The 16985-nt window shown below is 43.4% G+C and overlaps 2 protein-coding genes across 2 annotated transcripts; one reads left to right on the forward strand and one right to left on the reverse strand.

The window, feature by feature from the left end:
* Window positions 1-746: 746 nt before the first annotated feature.
* Window positions 747-1820, reverse strand: MYCFIDRAFT_46784 (uncharacterized protein; the record flags this gene model as incomplete). The annotated part of the gene is made up of 1 exon (XM_007933107.1): window positions 747-1820. A coding segment is annotated over one exon (1074 nt), but the record flags the coding sequence as incomplete, so codon positions are not given.
* Window positions 1821-1841: 21 nt separating this feature from the next.
* On the forward strand, window positions 1842-2416 carry MYCFIDRAFT_179654 (uncharacterized protein; the record flags this gene model as incomplete). Its single annotated transcript, XM_007933699.1, has 6 exons — window positions 1842-1902; window positions 1932-2071; window positions 2100-2150; window positions 2180-2212; window positions 2237-2256; window positions 2290-2416. The coding sequence occupies 6 exons, from the start codon at window positions 1842-1844 to the stop codon at window positions 2414-2416; spliced, it is 432 nt and encodes a 143-aa protein (XP_007931890.1).
* Window positions 2417-16985: the final 14569 nt, after the last annotated feature.

A 16985-nucleotide genomic window follows, 5' to 3' on the forward strand; every position in this document is an offset into this window, starting at 1 on the left:
CTTCGTTGCTAAAGCAGCAACTTCGCGGCCCAAAGCATTCAGTCTTTGATGTTAATGCCAGAGTTTGATCTCTTGCCTGCCTCGCCAGGCATGACGGTTGAGATTTCGCGAGCCCAAGCCCGCGTGAGACCATCGGAGTTGCCGCCGTCAAGGCCTTCGACATCATCCTCCATCCACGCCTCCGGGAAATTCTCGATGCTGCGATCCGCGAACGTTTCCTATCGGCCTCGCTGTTGCTGCATCGACTCCCGCGCAAACTCCCGCTCCGTATCGTGAGCGATCTGGGCTTCGAGCTCCTCTCGCAGGCGTGCATCAACATCGATACCCATGTGCCCGTGCTTGCCATCATCAGCACCATCAAGCTGCATTGTGTTGTCTGGATCCCAATGCTGCAGGTCTTGTTGAATGCCTTGCATGATTTGAGGATCGATGGGCGTCTGGCTGTAGTCGGCGTCGACACCACCATGATAGTGCATGCCGCTCATTTGTGCAGCCGGAATGGAGTCTTGCAGCTGCTGTTGCGCTTGTGGAAGATGCTGCTGTTGCGTCTGCGTAGCTTGCTGTTGACGTTGAGTAGCTGATTGTTGCGAGAAAGACTCAGTCTTCGCCAGAGGCGAAGCACCGGCCACGGCATCAGGAGCTTGTGAGTCCGCCGATGCGGTGACTGTCTGTCGTGGTGTGCGATTGTTTGCGCCAGAACTATTAGCATTGGCACCTGAGCCTCCACGTCTAGTGTGATTGGGCGTCGGCGGTGGCTTTGCAGCGGCCGACGTACATTCGGAGCAATTGCGGATTGCGGTGCTGACAGTCTCTTTGATCCGCACCCAATGATAGCGCTCAGCGATACTGGCTGTGGTCTTGTTAATGCCTCCGTGGGCTTGCGCGTGGATCAAGCGAGCGATCTCGTACTGCTTGTGTGGGTCAGAAACAACCTCTTTACCTTTGAGCATGAGCTTCTCTTCCTCTCCTTCGCCCTCAGTGTTAGGCACCAACCTATAGTGCGTAGCAGCGGAACGAAGACGAGACTTCTCAGCGCGATCGGCGCCATTGGGATATGATCCAGTCTTGAGGTAGTAGCGAATCTTGTCGAAGCGCTCCTCGCTGACGTACTCATCACCCTCTCCACCAAGCTCTCGACCGAAGATGATGGCATCAATGAATTGGTCAGGATAGCTCTTGAGATTACCGCAGCCTTTCACCCGGCCAATTCGCTTGAAGCCCAGAGCGTCCCAGATGCGCAGAGAAGCGACGTTCGTCTCGTACACAAGATTGAAGACCGAATAGGTGTAGCCGAGTTTGGGAGCCCACTCAAGATAGCCCTCGCCCATGAGCCGACCCACGCCGCGATTACGCGAAGCATCGGTGACCAAGAAGCTGCCATTGCAGACATGACTGCTCCTTCCCGGGTAGTTCGGCTTGACGTAGAAGCTACCAAGACATTCTTTAGCCCAGTCCACACCGCGCTCCTCCATCTGTGTGACCTCTTCAACCGACTGTATGTCTCCCATGATCATGATCACCCCAAAGTTCGCGAACCAGTAGTTGCAGAAGGCGGACAGGGCCATGGGCTCACTTTCGGCATACGTATCGCCCTTCTCAATCTCGCGATTGAGAAGCTCACAGAGGTAGGCTGAGAGATGTGGTGGGACTTGGTGAGGCGAGGAGAATGGGACAAGAGTTGCGATTGTCACGCGATCGCGCAGCGTCACTTGCTTCGGTTGGATCTCTTGCGGAAGAGCTCCATATGGCTCGGGGTATGGAGGCTGACCGGAGGTGCGATATATGGCAGGCGCCGAAGGGTCATCGAGCATGGCCGGCATGGTGCGAGACCAGCGTGCGCAATGGCCCTATCTGAGTCGTATCAGCTATCATCGTATGGGCGAAGTCAGCCATGTAACGCGGGTTGAGCGAAAGCATATCGGCACGTGCAGCTGTTGCGACCAGCGCCATGCTGGTGGCTTTGAGCATATCTCATTTCTCTGATGATGGGGCATATGTCGAAGAGACAAAGACGTACCTGAGGCGCTCTGGTGGTTCGGCTGCTGCCTTCAATCTGACGCTTGGATCCTGGGTCAACTGCAAGATACACTGGCAGTGAGCAGAACTTCGTCGCAAGCTTCATCACGCTAGAGCTGTTGTGGTTCAGTCAGGTGATATGCTGGTCAGCTGATACCATCAGCTGACCTGTGCCAAGAGGAAGGACACACAATGGGTATATTAACTGCAGTTTCTGTAGCAGGCTCCTGATCCTTCTTTGTACAGTTACATAGTTGTCAATCCGATGATTAGTTGCATCCCTAGCACGATTCACAACAAGAGCGGAAACAGCCTTGGCGACGGCGGCATTAGCCGTGAGAGCGGATGCTGCTCCTCTACATTATTCTCCTGCGGCCTCCTCCTCACCACTCTCAAGTAAGAAGTCTCGATTAATCGCTAGCAATCTTCGCTATCGCCGCTGTCTTACTATAGTAGCTACAGCTGCAATAAATGCAAACACGAGTTAATACCTATTACGATACGCCTAGGCTGCAATTAGTTCTTAGATATATACCTATAGCTATTAAATACTAAATATTTAAGATTTACTACTCGTATTCAGATTCACTAATGAATGTTAGTAAATATTCATATTCAATTTATATTTAAATACAATCTTAGCGATAGTAAGGGTAGTAGTAACGCTTAGAGTTAAGAAGAAGGGTATTTTATAGCTATTTATATAACTCGTCGTTGTCTTCCGCTTCTATACTTAGTTATAGCATGTCTACTAGTATATCCGCTACGCTAGTACATTGCTATTACTTAGAACACTCGCTTATACGGATGCTATTACTATTAAGAAAGGCTCGGTTCTATAAAACTATACGTCTACTACTACTAAAGGTATGCTTAGACTCCGCGGATATAGCGAAGGCTAATAATAAGTTAATAGCTAGTTGCGAGAGTGTCGGATAGGCTATCCGTTATTAGCTAGTAACCGGCCTTATATACCTAGGCTAAGTTTTAAGCCTATATAAGAGGCCTCCTTCTATATTATAGATAGAGTACTAACCTCGTATAGCACATTATTTACGTTACACTTCTATAATGCCTATGTTATAGGGCTCTAGTTATTAGCCTAAGCAACCGTCTTGTTATCCTATTATACTAAATATAGCTACCTATATTGCTATAGGTTATATTACCCTCGGTAGCCTATACTATTACTACTAGTAGTAGTAGTAGTTTTAGTTTCCGTCCTTTATTAGAGCCGAAGGTGGGGCTATCTCTTTATATCTAATAGGTTCGGGTATGTTAAAGGTAGTCTCTAGGTACGAATAGCTATAACTAAAGCAAGGGTACGATAAGAGCCTACGATACGGACGATACCGAAGTATCTTAAGGGGCTATTACGACAAGCAGAGGAACCTCTTAACGAGGGCATCGCTTTAACCCCGAAAAGCTACAAACCCTTAGGACTGTTATAGCTTAGGGCCTAGTCTATAGCTATAGCTAGCTTCTAAGGACTCGGCTCCGGGTCGAAGACCTATTTAGTACCGCTTGCTCGAGATAAGCCCCGCCTAAGGAGGAGATAGACTAATTACCTATTAGCCTTGCTTAGTTTACTAAGACTATTAATTAATAGCAAATATAGATTGTAGGTCGGATAGCCGGGGAGTCCCCTATTAATCGGGTAGGGCGTTCCTAGATTCGCAGCCTCGCTTAGATAGTACTTAGCCTTCTACTAGAAAAAGAAGGCTACCGCCCCCCCGCCTAGCTAAAGGAGGTATAAGCTAGTTTCTAGGATCTAGGTATAAATAGAGATTGCAGTCTCTCCCTCCGAGCGGCTTTTGTCTAAAATCTACTAAACTTAGCTCCTAGAGGTAGTTAGGCGACCCCTAGGAGGCTAAATCCTAATACTACCCTAGGGATAATACTAGGAGAAACAGCCTAATATACTACTCTCTCGTATAGCAACATTATAATAAACTAAATAGACTAAAGTTACTAAAAACACATTTATATAGCATTCTATTTTAACTTTATATAGCATTCTATTTTAACTATTTCAACTATTTTATAACAATCGAATAAGCTCTAGCTCTAGCGAAAACAAACATCGAGAATTAGCGGAATCCTCTAAATCCGAAAACGCCCCTAATCCTATTAACGAAGAAATTAGGCGGCGACTAGTTAATATAAGTAAGCCTCCTACGCCCTCTACGCTAGAGGCGCTCTATACTGTCCTTATAAAAATAATAGAGAAGCAAACTAAGCTTCTCCGTTAAAACAAGCGTCGCCCGCTAGAGCTAGGGAGTAGGGCAAATCCCCTATTCGAAGGGTAGAACGCTATAGCATATATTAAGCGCTTTAAGGAAGGCTTAGTTAATTACGAGCTCGATAGAGAATCCGACTAGTACAAGATTCGGTCCTTTACGAGGACTACCTCCTCTAAGCTTTACCGAACCCTTAAAACCCTAGTTAGCTACCTAGAAAAGGACGATAAGTCTAATACTAACTAGGAGACCTTTAAGATAGCCTTTATAAGGGAGTACCGGGAGCGCGATAGCCGTCGTATTAAAGGTAGTCGTACGTAGCTCGAGTCTCTCTACTTAGTAAGGCGCACTAAGGATAACGACCTAAAGGGGTATATCCGCGAGTTTATCGAGTTAGCGGATAGTATCGAATAGAGTAACCTCGAAAACTCTTAGAGAACAAGGCTGCTCCTCTAGGGGTTGCCGTAGCCTATAGCTTAGCGTATCTTCCGTCGCTATAAGCTTAGCGAGTCCGATCCTAAGAGTTTTAGGAAATACAAAGAGGTCCTAGTATATATTAAGGCCGACATTAATAGTATAGCCGATACGAGGAAGTTTATCTACGGCGAAGACCGGAATAACCTAGCGCAGGTTAGGAAAGAAGCCTTAGTAAGTAAGGGACCTAAGTTCCTTCCTAAATCGCAAAGTAGTCCTAAGACTGTAACTCCTACTATTACTAAGCACTCTTAGGATGTCGCGGACTTGGCTAAATCCCTAGCCTAGCTAAACCTAAATGCGAAAGCATTGCAGCGAGTTAGGGAGGTTATTAATGCTACTATACTAGGCGATATACTACTAGTCTACTAGGTTTCAGATCCTAACTACCCTAAAGCCCCTTTAGTAGATATCTACGCTATACGGAAGATCTATTCTAACTTAGATAGCAAGTGCTAGATATATAGCGGGTTTAAACATGTCTAATCCTCCTACCCTATCTAGAAAGAGCTTCTTAAAAGGAAGCTTATTATGCAAGTAAATAGCCGATTCTACTATATAGACACCGGCGACAAGATTGATTTCGAATAGGATCGGAGAGCCCCGAAGCTGCCTTAGCTAAAGACCCTTCTAGAAAAGAAGTATAGCGGCAAGATCGAGTTTAAGGACACTAGGAACAGTACCCTCGCTGCTATTACTAAACGAGAAACTTAGAAGGTTAGGGCAAAACAGGTTAAGGAGCGAAGTAGTAACGGAACTACTAAGCCTATTAAAGTCAACTTTGTTTCTTAGGATCCGGACGTAGTTACTAATGTTTACGCGGTTACTAAGAATAGTATAGATATCTACGCTGCTATACGGTCTTAGACCTAGTCCTAAAGCAAGGGTAAGAGCCCTTAGAACCCTACTCGCCCTAGTACGGCAGCCCCTACTAGGGTACTAAAGAACAAGGCGGCCGACAAGGCTAAGTAATAGCGAGAGTTAACCGCTAAAACTAAGACTCTCTAGATAGCTACAGACCGCGCTACCCGATCTAGTACCGTACCTAGCACCGCCCCTAGTACCCTACCTATAGAAAGCCTAGTCGTCCTAGAGACTCTAGAGGTCGATATAGAGGATATTACTACCGACATTAGTAGTACCCTAGGCCTAGCTAACCTACCTGCCTATAAACGGAAGTTATCCGACCTAAAGAGCTTTCGCTTTAATAGGTATATAAACAAGTATAGTACTAGCCTAGCTAACTCCTTAGATACAAAGGCAAACGCTCTCTTCTAGGCTTTATAGTTCCTAGACCTTAAGTCTAATGTGTCTATAGGAGAGCTACTAGTATACGGTTTGCCTACTAACCTATTCTAGAGCCGAATTCCTAACGATGCTACCTTTATAAAGGATCTCGCTACCCTCCGACGAAAACAGGGACGAGAAGACTATATCGACGTCTCTTCCCTATAGTTCCTTCCTAAATTTTTAGGTACCTAAGAGTTAGTAGAAGGCGAATCGGTAACCTACGAGAACTAAGAGACTATCGATAATGCTAACGAAGAGGGAGTTAAGGAGATAGGCCGAGGGGATAGTAATAATCCCGACTCTACTCTAGTTTTAGTCTCTATTAAGGCTATCCGGTTTACTAGCTAACAAATCGGTCGAGTAGGACCTCCTCGACCTAAAGAACTTTACTCTATCCCTAATAATATAGACCTTTCCGTAGTTACCCGTTCCTTCGCCGTCGTCCCTACTATCTATATTTAGGTTACTATCGGGAGCTATAGTTAATAGATGCTAGTAATGCTTAATAATAGTTCAGAGTTACTTATTATAAGTAAGCGCTAGGCTAAACAGCTTAGACTACTAATAAACAGAGACATTTCCCTTAGCATATAGGGAGTAAATAGGGAGGTTACGCTAGTAGGTGCCTGCTACAATATTATAGTAGACGCTTTCGGTATATGCTTTTCCTTTACCTTCTAGATTGCCGCCGACCTAAACACGCTAATTATTCTAGGTCGGCTATAGTCTCGCATAACTCGTAGTATCTAGCGCAACTACGACGATAGCTCCTAGGAGGGAACTATCGCTAACTAGAAGGGCAACCGAGTCGTGTTTACTAGTTATGTCGGCAATACTAGCTACAAGTCCTACGAGGATATCCTTGCTACTTCTAGGCGGTTTTCGGGAAACGCTACAGCGCGGTTATAAGACCGGCAATCTGCGCTATAAGTTAGTATAGCTTAAATAGGTCATTTCTAGAAGTGCGCCGCTCCGTACGTTAAGGCAAGTTTCTAGGTTCTATACTAAGAAGACGAGTGCTCGAAGCGATAGCGAGTATAATATAACGACTACCTATACCTATTATATAAGTTAAGGTAATAATACTATCTTATATATCGTCGCCGGAGGTATTACTACCGGACGCGGGTCTACCCGAACTAACTAATTAGAGCGCGAGTCTAATGCTACCCTAGGGGTGTTATTACGAATCTAACGTTTTCGCCGGCGTTATAAATTAGGACTACTAGCTATACACCTATCGACTTAAGGAAACTTCTAAAGAAGTTTATGCGCTATTTTGTTGCGCCAATCTCTAAGCCTAGCGATAAAGAGAGCGAGCTCGGGTTCGACAATCGATTAGTATACATACCCTATATAAGAGGGTAGCTAATAAGATTAAGCCTATAAAGGGTAGCGTATATATTACCGATAGGTCAAATCCTAGCGGGAATCCTAACTAGCGATAAAAGTGCCTTAATTAGGAGGCGATACTACTACCTAGGGATAGTCCGTACGATTAGAAGTATATTACTAAAAAGTTTTCTACTATCCCTAGGGGGTTAAGGCTAATAGAGGAGAGGCTTACGAAAATCAAACCTAGTATCGAGCTTTCGGATCGTAAACTGGATTTGCTATACGAGCTTCTATACAATCGCGAGGCTATATTAGTATATAACTTCACTTACCTAGGTAGAATAAACCCGGAGGTTGCCCCTCCGTAGAAGATCCGAACGATCGAATATAAGCCTTAGGCCTACCTAGGTTTCAAGCTGAACCTAAGCCTACGAGGTATAGTTAAGGATATAATACGACAGCGTATAAAGGCTAGCACCTTAGAACCTTCCTATACCTCGTACCGTAATCTATACTTCCTAGTTTAGAAGAAGACAGCTCCTAGGGAACTAAAGAAGTACCGCCTAATTAACGCTATATAAAAGTTTAATACGGTTACGATTAGAGATACTAACCTTCCTCCGGAGACTAATAGGTTCTCGGAAGCCTTTACTAACTATATTGTAGCCTTACTAGTTAACGTTTTCTCGGGCTACGACTAAATTCCTCTCTATCCTAATAGCCGCGACCTTACTAGTTTCGAGACACCTCTTAGGCTATATAGACAAACTACCCTTCCCTAAGGGGCAACTAACTCCGTAGCCTAGTTCGTTCGTATTATAAACTAAGTCCTCGCGGCCTATATCTCCTATATAGCGATGCCTTTCCTCGACGATATCGGCATTAAGGGCCCTAAAACTAGGTACGATAATAAAGAAGTAGAGCCTAGCATCCGTAGGTTCTTTCTCGAATATATTTAGAACCTCGATAGTATCCTCTACGACCTAGAGCGAGCCAACCTAACGGTATATAGGGAGAAGCTTTAGCTCCTATATAAACGAATAAACATTGTCGGGTTTGTAACTAATAAGAACGGCCGCTATCCTAATAATGCACGGGTCCTAAAGATAGTGTCCTAGCCGGATCCTACCTATTAGAAGGGTGTCCGAACCTAGCTTAGAGTAGTCTCCTACTTCCGTATCTAGGTCGAGAACTTTGTATTAGTATATAAGCCCTTATACGCCTTACTTAAGAAGGATGCTAAGTTCGAATAGACCTCCGTTTACTAAGCGGCTAAGGATACGGTAACTAAGGCGCTCGTTAGCGCACCTATACTAATATCTATTAACTACTTAGAGGGTACGGGTTTAATAGTTGTTGCTATCGACTCGAGCGGGGAAGGCTATAGCGAGATACTAATACAGTATAACCGTAAGGAGCTATCCTTGCGTTATCCTATTAGGTACGACTCCGGACTATAGAAACCGATCGAGGCCCGATACGATACTAGTAAGCGAGAATGCCTTAGAGTCTATAAGGCTCTAAAGAAGTTCCGGCTATAGCTCTTTAGTATGTTCTTTCGCTTAGAAATCGATGCTTAGACGCTAGTCTATTAGCTTAACTATATAGCCTCCGACCTACTAAACTCTACGATAGCTCGGTAGGTTGCCTAAATCTATTTATTTAATTTCGACGTCTTCTACGTTCCTAGTAAGAAGTATACTAGACCGGATAGCCTTTCTAGAAGGCCCGCTATAGAAGAGGACATCGCCGAGATAATAGAAGAAGAGGATATCGATACAGTAATTAACCGCACTTTCTTCGCTACCTTCTATATTAATGCTATACTAGCGATTACTAGGCCTACTACCGACGACTAACCTAGCGACTAACCTAGTAACTAGCCCGACGAGAGCCCTACTACTAACGATAACGACTAGGCTAAAGCTAAGGCGGATAAACTAGAGAGGGATAATATCCTTAATAGGGTCTACTCCGACGACTCCTATTATATCGCCTACTTCCTAACCTATACGAAGAAAGCGCCTAGCCTATTAAAGAGTTAATACTATCGGGTTATTCGCTACTCTCGACGATTCCTAGTTAAAGATCGAATCCTTTAGCAATAAGCGATAGTTAATATACCTCTCTAGCGTATTATTAACGACCTAGTAGCCCGATAAGAGATCCTTCGTTCCGTTTACGATAAGCTCGGCTACCGGGCGGCGGAGGGCACCTTCGATGTCCTTCGTCGGCGCTACTAGTAGGATAGCGTATAGGCTAATGTCTCTCGCTACTATAAGAGCTGTCCTAAGTGCAATTTTAGGAATAGTTACCGTCGGCTAGGCGAGCTGCGTATCCCCGCTACCTAATTAGTTAGTAAGCGATAGTACGGTAATAGGGTTTATCTAAGCCGGAATAATAGCCTCTATATTATTCGGGAAGGCCTTTCTTAATAGCTAGAGGCCTATTATTTCTATAAGGGCTACGGCGCTATTAATGCTCGTAATATAGCTACCTTCTTATTTAAAGATCTGTTTTGCCGCTAGGGAACACCTTACGAGATTATCTTAGACAACGCTACGAACAATATAGCTAAAGAAGTTTAAGCACTACTTGTTTCCTATAGGGCGAAAAACGTTCGCATCTCCCCGTACTATCCCTAGTCGAATGCTATTATTAAACGTAGCTATCGGTCTTTAATTAATGCCCTATCTAAGATAACTAATAGAGGGGATAGGTCCGTTCCTATCTCTACCCGCGTTCTAGCCCTTCTCTAGGCGGATCGAACTACTATTATCGATACGACTAGACTTACGCTAGTAGAGCTTATAATTAGGAGGGACGCCGTTCTTCCTATTAAGTTGTCCTATCGCACGCATAGCGTTTACGATTAGGGGTCTATTCGTACTAGGGTAGATCTCCTTGCCCTACGCGCTAAGGCTCTTAAGGATATAACGACTACTTCTTAGGAGGGACTTGCTCGATAACGTCGCCTTCGTAAGGAGGCTAAGCAGTATTTCGACGACTATAATGCTATTAACTAGGAGCCTCTAAAGGTTAGCGATATAGTCCTCCTATACCGGTCGGAGCTAGAATATAGTTACTCCTATAAGCTAGCCTTTAAATAGAAAGGGCCTTATAGAGTATAGGAGGTCCTTTACGATCGTTCTACGTACCGACTTTAGGAACTTAATAGTGCTACCTTAAAGCACTCGCACCCCCGGGCTAACCTAAAGAAGGTCGTCGAGTTAAGAGAGCCTACCCGTCCTTCCCCGACCGAGGAGGAAGTTAATGCCTTTATAGACCCTCTACCGACCTTAGATACCTATCGAGAGGAGGATCCTACCGCGATTATAGATCCTATTCTGCCCGACAACTATACGTATCCCTAGATATATCTTAGTAAGCTATTAGGAATAACTTATAAACAAAGGGAGGGTTATATACGTATTAATTACGCGTAGAGCATTTCCGATATTAATTCCGATAGTAAACTAGACTTCTAGCTATCTAACTCTAACTCCGAGGAGGAGCTCGACTAGTCTAGCGACGAAGACCGCCTAGAATTATAGCTAGATCCCGAGACTAAATAATTGCTTATCTTTCCCTACCTCTACTACGTTGTTTTCCTTGCCTTCTCCGCGCTATTAATATAGTGCCGCCTTATAGCTTTAGTCCTTACTACTTGTTCCTACGGATATTAATGCTTATAGTTACTACCCTCTTTTGCTTTTACTTTGTCTATTGTGTTGCTCTTTTGCCTTCGAGATGTTACTATAACTTTATTCCTTTGCTCTTGTTTTTCCTTAGATAGAACTATACGAGGCGTGTTTTCCTAATAATACCCCGGGGGTAGCATTAGGAAGATAGCCGAACCTAACCCCTCTACCCTTCTAGGACTACTTCCCTCTAGATTCCTAGACTCTAGCAACCTTCCTTAAGTAATAACGACAACAAGATACTCTGCTAGAGACTATTCCTACCCTAATTAGTACTAGTTACGTAGGACACTAAGAAAGGGAGGTTCCCTATCTCTCTCCCTTCCTAGCTCTTAGATAGATATAGCAACCTAGGCCTATAGCCTCTAAGAATAGGGACCTTAGGCTATTAAGCTTAGTGTTTAAAAGAAGGAAGAAGGTAAACGTATAGACTACCCTTACGTACTTACTAATGTAAAAGGTAATGCTATATCTATAACGGCAGTGCTATAGGCTAATACACCGACGAATTAGCTACGCTAGGCCTAGGCGACTTGCTTCTCGCTACTAAGCATCTCTAGAGAAAAGCCAATGCTACCCCGGGGATGTTATTAGTCCCGCTAGCTTTACTACTATAGATTTCTACTAAGGACTCGAACTAACTAGTTACATTTCGAGTGCGCGAGAATCTACGATAGCTAAAGGTTAATAAAGGCGCGTAGTCGCTACTAGCAATTAGCTAGATCGATTGTTAAACTTTAGCCTACTCTAATAATAAAGAAGTCTTATATATAGCTTTACTTTTATATATAGCCGTTATCCGTTTGCTTTACTAGCGCGGAATACACGGACTACGTTACCTTCGCACTATATTTAAAGCGAGCTTCCTAAGCTCCTTCTTCTACTCGGTTACTAACTAACTCGCTACCGCCTAAAACCCCCCTTCTATCTAAACCCTTTAATTATTATTATTAAGCAACGAACACACTTTGTAAACTCGTTTCTAAACCGCCTCGGTCGACTATGTCTTCTAGCGCCCCGAATCCGCTAGGCGCTAGTAGCAGCGACGACCTACCTGCCCCTATTAACCTAAGCCTAGCCGCCCTAGTTCCGATCGAAGCCCTATCCGATAGCGCCTTAGCTGCTACAACTAGCCTCGAGTACTGCTTCTAGATCGTTACTGCCCTTAAAGACCCTTAAGAGAAGATCTAGAACGCTCGCACCCTACTACGCGTTATTAATAGGAATATTAAGAAGGCTACTGTCTTAGTTATATACGGTATAAACAACTTGCGTTAGTCTATCGGTAAGCGTATCTTCAAGCGCGAGGTTCTTAACGATATAGATATTAAACAAGCCTTTCCTATCGTCTATAGTCTCGAGACTGCCGGCACCTAGATTCGTTTACGCTTTAAGACCCTCGACTAGGCCTTCGAATATTAGGGAGGACTAAGTAGTCTTCCTAAGAGCCTTATTAACTTCGCCTACGGTAGATAAGAGCGTGCTAAGTAGGTTTCTTCGTTCGTTAACAAGTATAAGGTCCGTCGTTAAGGCGCCGAGCATCTTTCCCGTACTATAATCTATCGTATATCTACCGCTAGTAAGAAGGTAGGCAAGTAGTTACTTAACCTATCCTTTACGCTTAACGACTTTACGATAGCCTACTAGAAGAAGCACTACGATGCGATTATCTAGGTCGATCTTAACGTACAGACAACTAAGGATCTACTAAAGGAGAAGGGCTATCGTATTAATAGTATAGGCTTTATTATTAAAGGTTAAGAGGCGCCTATCGTTAATGTTCTTAAACGTAAGGCTCTTCGCCTAGAAACGGAGGCCGATACGGCTACTAGTCTCGCGCTCGCTACGGAGATATAGGCTAAGGATCGTCGCTCGACCCGTAACCGTAAGGTCCCTTAAGAAGTTTAAGACGAGCGCGCTAAGGCCGAAGCAGCGCGTAAGAAGGTATTACATGCTCGCTAGGCCCTCCGTAAGGCTACTAAGAAGTATAGCGCTCCTTCTAGTACCGACTATAGTACTAACTATAGTACTAACTATAGTAACTCGGATGTTAATATACTAGATATACTACTAGAAGATGTCTCCTCCGAAGGCTCCTTTAGCGAGCGTAGAAATAGAGGCCTCTCGCCGATCCTATTAACTAAGAACATTTGTAGTTCTTATAAGGGCGACTCTATCGCGTACCTTATTACCGATATCGATATAGTTCCTAAAGCCGTAATAGGCGAAGCTCCTACCGCCCTCTCTATCTATTAATAGCTCGACGACCTTAGCAAGCTAGGAGAAGAGCCGTTCTCTATATATACCAACTATATTAAGAAGGCCGCTAAGGTTTGTAGTCTCTATACTAGTGCTAAGGCGAGTGTCCTCGTCGGTCGCCTATTAAAGATTAGTCGCGAGGTTCCTAATTAAGACGCCTTCGCTACCCTTAAGGCTAATTAGGCCTATACTAACTAGTTTCCTAGACGCCCTATTGCCGCCCCGATATCTCTAGGACTCTACGCGTTCAACCCTACTAGTACTATTACTCGCGCCCTTACGCTAACGGATCGCTAGAGCAAGTTCGTTACCGGCATTCTTAGCTAAGGCACCTCCTTCGATCGCTTTCGCTAGACTAGCAATACTATCTTCCCTTAAGTCTTTAGTTAGTTATAAGAGCCTCGTAGAGTATATCTTCCTTTCCTTATCGACCTAATATAGGAAGAGTTTGAGATATACCTTTAGTATATACGTAACATGCCTAAGTCTAAGTAAGAAGGCCGCAATACCCTTTAAACTTATAGTGTAAGCAACTAAATCGTCCGCTAGTACCCTACCCTATAGCTCTTAGCTGTCGCCCTTCGACCTAATTACGTATACGAGCTTATCTCCGTCCCTAAGCCTACTAAGTTCTTTAAGGTTAGCGGTACTTACGAAAACTGTCCTTCTAAGGAGTCTACTCGTCTCGGACAAGATATAGTTAAGCTCGTAGCTAGCGAGGGTGCTAGTTACCTACGCATTAAGGTCTATCTTATGTCTAAGGATAAGACTAGCTACTCTACTGTTATCGAAGGTATATATTAGCCCGAGGTCTTTACGAACTAGGTTGAGAAGCTTAAGGCTCGTAGCCTAGTCCTACTAAGCAAGATCGGCAAGCTTACTAATAAGTACCTTACCGGCGACGACCTCGACCGCATATTCGATAGTTAGCCTAATAGTAAGGGGCGCAAAGCGGAGTGGATCCTTAACCCTCTAAAGGAGTACGAGGTCTCTATTTAGATGCTATACCTGCTATATACGACGCTCTAGTTAGTAGGATTCCTTAGTTAAGTTACGTTGTTTAGAACAAAGTTAAACAGATCCTCTAGCTTAATAACGAGGGACTTAAGGAATATCTATACAATTAGGAGAATGCTACGACGGAAAAGGCTGTTAACCTCCTCGTTAATTAAGCTTTCTACGAGGGATAGTACTTCGGTACTAATAGCTTTAACGCGTACGGAGGAGATTTCGAGAGCCGACTAGTAGATAAGGTTATTGCTAGTAAGGATTACGGTACATTAAAGCAGCAGTAAGTTAGCGTAGTAGATTAGATGCTTAGGAAGTTGTTTTTACATATTAATAGAATCTAGGAACAATGCTACCCCGGGGGTGTTATTACGGAGTCTCTAAGAGATAGCCTTAGCTAAGATGCCTAAGGTTACTGCATAACTGTTTGTTTTGAGCGCGTAATGTAAAGCGTGTCTAGTTAGACACGAAGAAAGGGAGGGATATTAGCTAGTAACCGGCCCTATATACCTAGGCTAAGTTTTGAGCCTATATAAGAGGCCTCCTTCTATATTGTAGATAGAGCACCAACCTCGTATAGTATATTGTTTACGTCACACTTCTACAATGCCTATGTTGCAGGGCTCTAGTTATTAGCCTAAGCAACTGTCTTGTTATCCTATTATACTAAATATAGCTGCCTATATTGCTATAGGTTATATTACCCTCGGTGGCCTATACTATTACTGCTAGTAGTGGTAGTGGTTTTGGTTTCCGTCCTTTACCGTTATATAGGAAGGCACTACTATTTAAGTAGACTTATATAGATTAGCTAGCCTATCCGCTTATCGGTACTAACCTATAGCAACTTAATAGGCGTAGCGGTAATAAAGGACTCGAAGTGGTTAATATTAGTCGTAAGGACGTCGTTCTCGAGCTATTGTTGCTACGCTATTATGTCTATTAAATAACCTATAGCTTCTATAGTAGTAGCGGTAGCGGTAGCGGTAGTAGAAGTAGACTCCTTAGAAGTAGGCTTATTACGTACTTAATATTTATTCTATAGGGCTCTCGCTCTTGCTAGACCGTTAATAAGCTACTAGTCTTTCTTCTTACTACTAGACTAACGCTTACGAAGCTATACCTTACGGCGAGTTAGATATAATAGTATTATAGTAACGTAGATACCGCTATTATCGATTAGACGATAGTATTTGTTAAACAGGTACTAAGAGACGTAAATAGCCTTTATTATAGCCTCTCGCTTAGCATACTGCTTCTTAGTACGCTCGAAGTAAGTAAGCAACTATTCTATAGTCTCTTAGAAGCAGTCGAAGGTAACGTTATAGCCCTATAGACGTTAAGTCGCTTCCTTAAATAGTATAAAGAATAGGCGTATCTCTTTAAGAACAAGCTAGTCTGCCTCGGTAAGCCGGTATTTACTAATCTGTAGTATACTAATAAACAAGGCGTTAAGAATAGGCCTTGTTTAAAGGGCCTCCTCGATTATTAGCAACTAGCTATTCTAGCGAGTCTTACCTAGCGGCTTCGGATAGGTAGAGGGCAGCTTCGGCTATACCTTAGCTAATTCTTTAAAGGCGTTGTAGAGGTCGTTCTCTCGCTATAGGACCTTAGTTAGCTAGTAGAGACGCTATAGTAGAGATTGCTTAGTAAAGCACTCTGTATTAAGATCTAACTACCTAGATATAGAGACCTTATCGCTATCGCTCTCGGCTTAGTTATTAAATAGCACTTGCCGTACTTAGAGCGCTCTTTAATCGGCTAATTCTGCTACTTCCGTAGACTTAGTAAATATAAAGGCTTATATAATAAGGTTAATAATATAGCCGAAGTAGCGTAGCCGACGGCTCTGCTTAGTCTAGTATATATAGCCCTTCTTGTATATATAGAGCTTAATCGACTCGTAGAGGGTGTTATTGTTAGCGGCATTATTAGCGGTTATCTAGCTAAGCTTATAAGCTATTAAGAAGGTCTCAAAGTACGAGATTAATAGCTAAGCAAGAAAGTCGCTAGTATAAAAGCCTCGTTGTAGCGGCGGCAGGTTAATAAGGACTTAAGTAAGCTTGCCGTACTTATTAATATACTAACAGTTAATCGCTTAGAAGTGCTTATAGCCGTATTACGCCTTCTATATATTAGTGCTAATATAGAGGCAACTAATAGCCTTAAGAAGCGCTATTTTGACCCTCTCTCGCTAGTTCTCGAAGTTATACTATACTCGTACTATTATTAAAGTGTGTAACTTTAAAAGAGCCTTATCTGCATATAGATTAACTGCTAATATTATCTCTTTAAAGGCCTTAGAAACAAGGGAAGAATAAGCGACACTATATGCTATAGTATAGCGAGCTATAGCCTACCTAAATTTGTCTATATTAGCTTCCGCTGTATTCCTTAGAATAGTAGCCGTACGCCTTACCTCGTTGCCCTCGCTTACTACCTATATTTTGTCGATATTAATACGGCCTTATAGCGGATCTTTGTCTAGATAGACAATAATACTATATACCTTAAGAAGGTAGTCTACTACGTTGCTAGACACTAATTTCTATACCTTAGGACTGTCTACTAGATAGTGCTTGTAGTAGAAGTATTTGTAACCGTATCTATTACGAGGAGGCTCGCTATCCTACGGATCTCGAGTATAAGACTATAACACTAG

Source organism: Pseudocercospora fijiensis (genome assembly GCF_000340215.1).
Source record: "Pseudocercospora fijiensis CIRAD86 unplaced genomic scaffold MYCFIscaffold_10, whole genome shotgun sequence".
NCBI lineage: Eukaryota > Fungi > Ascomycota > Dothideomycetes > Mycosphaerellales > Mycosphaerellaceae > Pseudocercospora > Pseudocercospora fijiensis.